General features: G+C 52.1%; 2 protein-coding genes across 2 annotated transcripts in view; one reads left to right on the top strand and one right to left on the bottom strand.

The window, feature by feature from the left end:
• The window catches only part of trim25l (tripartite motif containing 25, like), a gene marked incomplete at both ends in the record, with an annotated part of 6907 nt that extends 4189 nt beyond the window's left edge, over positions 1–2718 (top strand). The window contains 3 exons of the mRNA XM_080531816.1: positions 1754–1831; positions 1986–2051; positions 2144–2718. Of these exons, the coding sequence (XP_080387942.1) occupies positions 1754–1831; positions 1986–2051; positions 2144–2718 (719 nt within the window). The remainder of the gene's footprint in view (positions 1–1753; positions 1832–1985; positions 2052–2143) is intronic.
• Positions 2719–6018: 3300 nt separating this feature from the next.
• Positions 6019–10000, bottom strand: part of trak2 (trafficking protein, kinesin binding 2) — an 8720-nt gene continuing 4738 nt past the window's right edge. Inside the window, exons 7-13 of the mRNA XM_080531125.1 lie at positions 9124–9261; positions 8922–9001; positions 8590–8760; positions 8107–8408; positions 7268–7846; positions 7014–7113; positions 6019–6914 (exon numbers count right to left, since the gene is read on the bottom strand). Of these exons, the coding sequence (XP_080387251.1) occupies positions 6101–6914; positions 7014–7113; positions 7268–7846; positions 8107–8408; positions 8590–8760; positions 8922–9001; positions 9124–9261 (2184 nt within the window). The 3' untranslated portion in view covers positions 6019–6100. The remainder of the gene's footprint in view (positions 6915–7013; positions 7114–7267; positions 7847–8106; positions 8409–8589; positions 8761–8921; positions 9002–9123; positions 9262–10000) is intronic.

Below are 10000 nucleotides of genomic sequence, written 5' to 3'. Positions count from 1 at the left end.
AGCCCCAGCCCTAGCCCCGGCTCCAGCCCCAGCCCCAGCGACAGCGACATCAGGTAAGAGATGCCCTCTGGAAATGGGGGATGTGGAAGAAACTGTGGCATAGGCATATTGGACAGTATATTAACACAACAAACTGTTATTGCCTGACCTTCTGGTGTGGGAATGTGAAGGTAAATGTAAATGAAGTTGGCACAGAGTAACCGGATAGGGAAGATTGTCAAGTCATGTGGGAAAATCAGCTGTCATCCCTAACCCCTCCACTCTGAATTCCAACTCCTTCCCTCAGGTAGTAAAAAAAACAACAGAGCAAAAAACTCTTTCATCCCCAAAGCAATACTGCACCAGAACAAGACATTGGACTAATTATGCACACACACTTTATTAGCCTGGCTTCAATAATTTAGCAGCCCACCCCTAAATGTGTATTGGAGTATGTTGTGGTTGTTGTTATTGTTGTCTGTTGTATTTTCATGAAGAACTGGGGAGAACTGTTCCATCAAGGTCGCTAAAGGAAAATACAGACTTCAAAATCTAAAATAAGCCTGGATTTTTCTTTAGCGACATTGATGGAATACCCCCCTGCTGTTGCGCAACAAATTGCCTCTCTGATGACATTCACATTTATTCTAAATCTGAAAAAACTGCTATAGTCTGAGGTTAAAGGCTTAACCTAAATCAATAACACATTTTTAAGTATATTTATTGGTTTTCAACGGGTCATACATTTAAAAACAGGAGCAAGAGAACAATATACACCCTCTTTTTAAACAAACCCCCCACCCTCTCCACACATACACACTAACAAAACCACAAAAACAAATGAATGAAAATAGACGACAGAGACAGAAGACAGTTAAGTATGACATGGGTAACCAGGCATAGGGATACGATAATGGCATAACAGACACCATAACCTACGTGGAAATGTACTTGGAGATTTAAGTCCGTGCAAGACCATAGAGACCACTCCTAAGGGCCTGGGCCCCATAATTTCCAATATAGTCCAAGAAGGGGTCCCAGATATGGAACAACTTGAATGGTTTGTCCTTAAGCCAGAAGCGTATAGCTTATATGGGGATGAGTTTAATACAGCTTGTTTACAGCTAGTATGTTCTTTTCAGAATATTGCAGCTCCGGATTTGTTTCTCATTCATATACTCTCATCCATGTGACATCAACACAGGTTTTTCCAGGATGGCCTCGATAAATATAAGTAGTCTCTTCCGCTCTCATCGACGCGCAAAGCCGGCCACCGCTGCTGGAATGGGTGCACTGACTGAATCTGTACCAGAAGGTAAGAAAGACACTGAACCCTAAATTGCTCCCAATGAGCGGGCCGGCCGGTGCCTTGCATGGTAGCTTGCCGCCATTGGTGTGTGAATGTGTGTGTGAATGGGTGAATGAGAGGCCATTGTAAAGCGATTTGGAATAAGGCGCAATATAAGTGCAGTCCATTTACTGTAAGAAAGTAATAGAGTGGTCTTCTCAGTGAAGCATGAAGTATTGTAATTGTTTCCTCTCTGCCAAATCAATACAATGGGCTGATCTATGGGAATATTAGATTAGATTAAACTTTGTCATTGTACAAGTACTGGGACAACGAAATGTAGTTTGGCATCTAGCCAGATAGTGCAAAAGACATGATATGTAGACAATGCATGGTATTACAGTATGAGGTACTCTTGTGAATCTTGATCTTCAGTAGCTAGTTATTCAAGGGCAAGGTGTGATGTGATCTGTTTGTGTTTCCAAGTCACAGTCAATCCCAGTCTCTTCCTGGATTCTCCGACCCCTGACCATTTCCTGAATCAAGCACCGGCGTTCCCAGGCTGTGAGTTATTCCTCCTCTTCCTCCTCCTCCTCCTCTCACATGACAGCAGAGGGCATGTTCTGCCAACTATTTTGTGACCACAGAGATCAGAACACATTCTGTGTTCCTCTAATGCTGTGTTTGTGACCTTCCCCCTTCTCCCTTGGGTCTGTAGTGAGGGAGATCAACCTGGACAGTATCCAGGCTCCAGAGCCCAGGACCAGAGAGGAGTTCCTAATGTGTGAGTTTAGTGTGACAAAATAGCATAAATGTGCGTTTGCCAATTGCCAATTCTACTATTGCGCTCTCCTCACCTAAACGTCTCTCCCCCAGACGCCTGTATGTTGAACCTTGACCCCAACACAGCCCACCGGCGCCTGTGCTTGTCAGAGGGGAACACCAAAGCCACCCTGCAGGCGGCGGCGCAGCCCTACCCAGACATCCCGCAGCGCTTCGACGGCTGGACCCAGGTGCTGTGTCAGAGTCCCCTCTCGGCCCAGCGGTGCTACTGGGAGGTGGAGTGGCGTGGCCGCGGTTCCTCCATGGGCGTGTCTTACGGGTCTCTGAGCAGGAAGGGGGGGGAATCGAGGTCCGGGCTGGGCTACAACGCTCAGTCGTGGAGCCTGGAGCTCTCGGACACCTGCTGTTCAGCGCTCCACGACAACGAGAAGAGGGACATCCCTGTGTCCTACTGCCCCCGTCTGGGGGTGTTCCTGGATTGCTCTTCGGGCACTTTGGCCTTCTACAGCGTGGCAGAGAGCATGGCACACCTGCACACGTTCCGCGCTAACTTCACCCAGCCGCTGTACGCCGCCTTCGGTGTAGGCAGCGGCGTGGGCGTGGGTCTAGACTTCGCCCTGGGCCAGTTCAGCTCACACTCTGACAGCATCAAAATCTGCCCCTTGTGAGATATAAGGATAAAAGCGTCCATATATTTGGATAAAAGCGTCAGCTAAATTACATATATATATATATATATATATGTAATTTAGCTGACGCTTTTATCCAAAGCGAGTTACGTAATGAGGGTACATAAATATTTCAGTATATATGGGTCCCAGTGGGGATCGAACCCCTAACCTAAGCGTTATTAGCGTCATGCTCTATCAACTGAGCCACAGAGGACCACTTAAACCAGATAAATTACAAATCTGTTAGTGAAGAGATCACCAATCATGTGACTTGGGAGTATGTTCTGCATGTATGAATTATGAATGTTTACTTGATGTTCACTACACAAAGTACTGCACTTCTGTCACTTACATCAAAAACACATTGTAATACACGACTGACACATTGATGTGCTGTGGGTGAGTGAATTTATTATAAAAACACACAATAAATGCACCAGACGACCAGTTTGTTTTTCTTTACTTTAATTTAAAAAAAAGAAGCAACAATACTTTACAAAGGGGAGGAAAGGAGGAGAGGCAGAGGTAAAAACAGAATGACTCATACTTCTAACTACACAGAACCCCTTCATCCAACATCATTCCCCATCACCTTGTGATAGCACCACGTTACTGTACGCTGTGAGTGTGTATGAACCATACAGTAGGTGGATGGTAAGAACAGTGAGTGTGTATGACCCATACAGTAGATAACCCCCCACACCACCCTCACCTCTTCTCCCTCCCTCCCTCCCTCATAGCCAAATCAGACTGATGCTCTTTCTTCGTCGTTACACAGGTAATAGCTCGCACGCACGGCCAAATAACACATTTCATTTCTTTAAAATGATAGGACAGTTTTGGTTTGCACTGTATAAACAGTTTAAAAAAACATAACATTTTGGATTCCCTTTTCAATGGGTCATTCGTACAACAAAAACAAAAAGCGTCTGCATATATATTAAAATCTAAATTAAATGCTGAATAACATTACTTGTTACCTTTGATAATATATGTTATTTGATGCTTACCTAGTCTCATATTAATATTTGTCAGTAATATTCCCTAACCATGGTATCAGTAAATCAGAAGTTAAAAAGTGCAATACATACATGGGAGTCAGACAGACGGACGGATGGTAAGAAAGCGGTATACAGTCGCACTATCTAAGGGTCACTCCAGGGGTCAAGGCTGGGTCAAATGGTGATGCACAAATAAGCCCAAGCAACTTCCATCTAATAGCCCATTGATCCAAATCACTGCTATGCTGCCATCTGCTGGCCAGAGTGAAAAACAGCACATTATGCCCTTGAAATAACCGTCAAGGAGATTCATAGCAAATTTGGGATTACATTTACACCCATGGATGTTTCAATGGTTCCCCCTGCATGTGACTATACCACTTACACCTGAACACGCCGTGGGCCTGAGATAAGGTTGTTGTACAAGTGGCTGAGGTTTTGACTTTTACAAATAGGTCCAAAGAGCCTCCCTACAGAACAGTCCATCGCAGGCTGAATCCCTCTAACTCAACAAACTAAACCTACAACCCCCCTCCCCTCCGAAATGCTTCTAATATAATATACACATAGCTTAACAAAACAGAAATACAAAACAGTGTTGGCTTCTCCTTTAAGGCTTACACCCCCCTTAACTGGGTCGCACGGGTTCTAATTCTTCAGTGTGTGGCCCCACTCACCCACCCGCCCACCCCACAGAGTAGGGCCAGGTGCATGCTGGGACCTGTAGGCAAGAAGCATGTCGTTTCAGACACACCAATGCAGACACTCCGGGTAATTGCACAGAAAGTCACCTGACGACAGCAAAGCGATGGTTTGACTGTCCAATAAGAGACGTCAATCAACGTGACTAAGCCGCTCTACTGTTTTGAGACTGAAGCTCTTCCGACCCCCCCCCCCCACAGAACAGGAGGAGGGCGAGCCCTTAACACAGTGAGGCTCTGGAGGCTCCATGGTCTATCTTTCCCAACACTCCCTCGCTCTTTCTGTTCATCCATGATAATACATACAGTGGCCGTACTCACGTCCCTCTCTGTTCTCTCTCCCTCTCTCTGTCTCTCTCTCCCTCTCCCTCTCCCTCTCCCTCTCTCTCGCTCTTCATCCCTCGCTAACATTCTCTGTCCCTCGTCGACTTACTTTTCCTTCTCTCTGACCTTCTCCTCCCACCATTTTGAGCATCCAGAGCCTCACGGAACAACAACGTCAATGGAGCAGAGCTGCGACACACCCAGTGTGGGGGACGGGGGGACGGGGACAGACACACCCAGTGTGGGGGACAGGACGGGGACAGACACACCCAGTGTGGGGGACAGGGGGGGGGGGGGGACAGACACACCCAGTGTGGGGGACAGGCGGGGGACAGACACACCCAGTGTGGGGGACAGGGGGAGGACAGACACACCCAGTGTAGGGGACAGGGGGAGGACAGACACACCCAGTGTAGGGGACAGGGGGGGGACAGACACACACAGTGTAGGGGACAGGGGGGGGACAGACACACCCAGTGTGGGGGACAGACACACCCAGTGTAGGGGACAGGGGGGGACAGACACACCCAGTGTAGGGGACAGGGGGGGCAGACACACCCAGTGTAGGGGACAGGGGGGGGGGGCAGGGGGTAGACACACCCAGTGTAGGGGACAGGGGACAGGGGGGGCAGACACACCCAGTGTAGGGGACAGACACACCCAGTGTGGGGGACAGGGGGGGACAGACACACCCAGTGTGGGGGACAGACACACCCAGTGTGGGGGACAGGGGGGGTAGACACACCCAGTGTGGGGGACAGGGGGGGCAGACACACCCAGTGTGGGGGACAGGGGGGGGGGGGGGGGGGTAGACACACCCAGTGTGGGGGACAGGGGGGGGGGGGGTAGACACACCCAGTGTAGGGGACAGGGGGGACAGTCACACCCAGTGTAGGGGACAGGGGGCAGGGGGGACAGTCACAACCAGTGTAGGGGACAGGGGGGGGACAGACACACCCAGTGTAGGGGACAAGGGGGGGACAGACACACCCAGTGTGGGGGACGGGGGACAGGGGGGGTAGACACACCCAGTGTAGTGGACAGGGGGGGGACAGACGCAACAGGGACGACAAAGTTGCCTGTTTTCAGGCAGGTTAAGGCCTTTACAAAACCCTCACACATACATGCACACACACACACCGTAGCATTAATGCAAATATTTGTTTCAACAATTTTGTGCTTTAAAAAAACAAGTCTTAAAAAGTGGTGTTGGGGGGGTGGGTTGCCCTCATCTCCTCTTTCTATCAGTCTAAAACAAGGAGGAGGGAGGGAGGGAAGGAGGGAGAGGTTACAGAGGGGTGGGCCCAAATGTTTCCGTCAGTGCTGGACTCCCGTCAGTGCTGGACACCGCCCTCAACGTTTGAGTGAAGGGGGCGTGGAGGCGTGGGAGAGGGAGGGGGGCCGGCCGACAGAGCGGGGCTCCTTCAGGTTCCCCCAGGGGGGCGGGGGGATGGCCAGGGAGGTGGGGTGCGGAGGCGGGGGTGGAGCCGGGCGGTGGGAGGGGCTACAGGCGGCCGCCGCGCCGCCCAGGGCTCCGACCATCGCCGGGAGGCTCTGGTTCCGCCTCAGGCCGTCCAACAGGCTCCCCCCTCCCGTGGCCAGGAAGGTGGACGAGTCGCGGCGCGGCGGCGGGCCCTCCGTCTGGAGCAGCCCCAGCCTGCGCAGCCTCTCCACCAGGTTGACGTTGACAGCGTCGGGCTTGGCTTTGACTCTGGGGGTGGGGGGGTGGTGGTGGAGGGGCGGAGGGCCCGGGCTGGGGAGGTCCGGGCGGGGGGCGCGGCCCAGCCTCAGCCCGTAGACGTCCTGGAGGAACAGCTCGGCCGGCCGCGACGCTAGGAAGTTGTCGGCGGCCGGCGTGGGGCGGGGCTCGAAGGGCAGGGGCGAGGGGGGCGGGGAGTGGGAGGGGGAGTTAGGGGGGGTGCTGGGGGGGAGGAGGTGGTGGTGCCTGGGAAGGGGTTTAGGCGAGGGAGGGGGTCTGTCTGTGGAGACCTGGGCAGAGATGCCCTTCTCCAGCACCAGCTTGGCCAAGGAGCCGCAGGAAGCGGCGGGGCGGCGGGGGGGGAAGGAGGAGTCGCCCAGGCTGAGTCGACAGGGGGTGACGGGGGTGCTGGGACCGGTCCGCATGGAGCTGGGAGTGTTCTCTGAGACCGAGGGCTGACAGCGAAAGCTGAGAAAGAGACAGAAAGAGAGACATGTTAGTGACTGGTCACCGTGGTGATACACGGTCACTCTACTGTGAACGGTTGCCATAGTGATGAGTGTGTACCTGGAGGTGACCTGGGTGATGTCGCTGGGGTGCAGGATACGGCAGGTGGTGACGGTGTAGGTGGAGAACGTCGAGCTCTGACATTTCCCGGGGTTCGGAGCTGGAAAGTAAAAAAAAACAACAACACAGAAACACTTAACACACACACACACTTAAACACTCCCAACAGCATTCGAGAGATTTTTCTTCAGTTTCTTCGTATAAAATTTTTAAAAATGGATGTGAATATGCTTAAAATGGCTTAGGAAGCTTACCTGATGATGATGTTGTTGTTGTTGTTGCTGTTGTTGTTGTTGTTGTTATTGTTGTTGCGGTGCCGTTGCTAATGTGACATTGAGACGGACGGACGGGAGCGGTGGACGTCACACAGGCAGGCGGAGCGGAGAGGGCGGAGGTCCAGGTGATGGGGACGCACGGAGCGAAGGTGACGGGGAGGTCCGGCGTGACGACCGGCTTGGAAGAGGCTGGCGGAGGCGGGGACAGGGCCGCGATGTCGACGGGCGACAGGGAGCGCTCTCTCTCCCCGCTCAACCTCCCTCTCTCCTGCGGTGTCGACGAGCACTGCACCTTGAAGGTGATCCCTCCCTCCTCCTCCTCCTCCTCCTCCTCCTTCTCCTTCTCTCCCTTCCCCTTCCCCCGAGCTGCCCTCTTCTGCCGGGCGCCCCTCCCCCTCTGCGCTTCCTCCTCCTCGTCCTCCTCCAGGTCGGTGAGACGGTACACGGCGTCCTCGGGCAGGGGGCGGAACCCCTTGGTGACCACGCCCGGGTGGGGGTCCAGGATGGTGCCCAGGTGGGGCTTGGCCAGCTGCTGCCAGTGGTGGAGCGTCAGGGAGCCTGTCGAGTTCACCACAGAGGTCAGAGGTCAACACAGTACCTCCGCAACTAACAGTGGATAGGAGGTCTACTGTAACAAACAGATAGATATATATTTATTTTTTAATAGATATTTTTAGGCCATTTCTGCTTTTATTGGGAGACAGTAGAGATTGACAGGAAGAATGGGTGAGAGAGGAGGGAGCGCCCCAAACGTATAGATATATATTATAAATATGACCATACAGTAGCTACATACTGTAGTACCACAGCATTACTACCTTGCATCGGCTTGACGATCTGCAGCTTCTCAGGTAAGAAGGTCTTAAAACAGCCGGAGGAGATGGAGAACTCCGACAGGTTGGAGCAGGAGGACGTGACGCTGCCCATCGGAGAGCTGTAGCCACTCCCCTCCGCCTCCGGCTCCGCCCCCCCCGCCAGGGCCTGCAGCTTCCTGTCGCGCTCCGCCTGGAAGAACTGCCTCTCGCACAGGAAGTTCTGCCTCCGCAGGGAGAGGCGGTGGAGAGCCGAGACGAGGTCGTTCCCCCCCGGGGAACCGGGTTGACCCAGCCGCACCTCCTCCCTGTCGCACAGAGAACACCTTAGAAGAACAGCTCAGAAGAAGAACACCTCAGAAGAAGAACACCTCAGACGCACTCCTTTTCTTACACCTCAAACAACAACATATTTCTTGACTCTTCCAATTCACAGATTAGCCTGAAAACATAAAAAAAAGTCAATACTGCTAAGGCTCTCTCACTCACTTGTGCCTTTCGTGAGACGGGTCGCTCCCCTGGGCGGACTGGAACGGCTGGGCCGTCATCACCAGGCAGCTGCGGCCCGAGCCGGGGATGGGCGCCACCGACGCCGACGCCGTACGCACCACGGACTCGTTCAGCGAGCGCACCGTCTGGAACACGCGTTTCTGGGAAACCCTGAGGATGGAGAGCAGGAGGAGGAGGAGGAGGAGGGGTGGGGTGTGAGATGGAGGAGAGAGGCAAGGGGAGTGGGGAGGAGGGAGGAGGGGTGGGGAGTGTGTGAGGTGGTGCGTTGGGGGGGCGGGGCGGGGGCTCTGAGCGAGTGGAGCGAAACTGACTTTTGGTCCTGAGCGGCGGCCTCCTCGTCGACGCTCATCTCCTTCCTCATGGTCCCCTCGATCTCAGCTGCCAGGGACTCCTGAAACACACACACACAAGTCAACAGGCTTAGACAGAGAGACAGACAGACAGACCACACACACACACACACAGCGATAGATAGACCTGTGAGGATGTACAGGGTATCTGGTCTGGTCTCACCATGGGGAAGAGGCCGTAGGGGAGGTGTCGGCGCATGCCTGCAGACGGCGTGTTCTTGCTGCGCAGCTCCTTGATCTCCTCCTGGGACTCGTGCAGCATCCCCACGCACTCCGCGTTCCTGTCCGCCAGCTCGTTCAGCTACCCAACACAACACTGTCAAACACCTGGACTGACGTGACACACAATACGCCAATTCCACCGCCAAGCCTGAGTGACGTATGCGGTTCAACTGTCTGCTCTGTTCCTGTTTTGTCAGCCTAACAACACATAATATAATAATATATATACGCCATTTAGCTGAAGCTTTTATCCAACGCGACTTACATTGCAGTGAGTGCATACATTTTTCAGTATATATGTATGGTCCCAGCGGGAATCGAACCCACAACCTAAGCGTTGTCAGCGCCATGCTCTACCAACTGAGCTACAGAATATGACAAGCAGATATTTTGGAAATACTGCAACTCAAAACAACCTATAATAACGTGCAGTTCTGCTTTCTCTATTGGTTAGTAGGGGTGTAACGGATCACCTAACTCACGGATCGGATCGTGTCACGGTTTTTGAGTCACGGATCGGATCATTTTTCGGATCAACACAAAACATTTTTGTTTTTATAAAAACTGCTTTTTCCTTGAATTCTGTAAAAACACCACTTTTACTATGTGACAAAAACCAACAACATTCAAGATGTCAAAACTGGTAATATATATATATACATACATATATATACATATATATATATCATATATATAACATATTCTACACTCAAACATTACATAATTATACTGAAATACACTCAATTTAAATGATAGGAGAGAGGGAGGAGGCGCCTGGTTGCAGCAGTGAATCACTGGGCTCTTTAAAGCAGATGAAT

Source organism: Nansenia antarctica, assembly GCF_963989245.1.
Source record: "Nansenia antarctica genome assembly, chromosome: 5".
Classification (NCBI taxonomy): Eukaryota; Metazoa; Chordata; class Actinopteri; order Argentiniformes; family Microstomatidae; genus Nansenia; species Nansenia antarctica.
The sequence above is the reverse complement of the archived record's forward strand: the minus strand, read 5'-3'. Positions and strand labels throughout refer to the sequence as shown.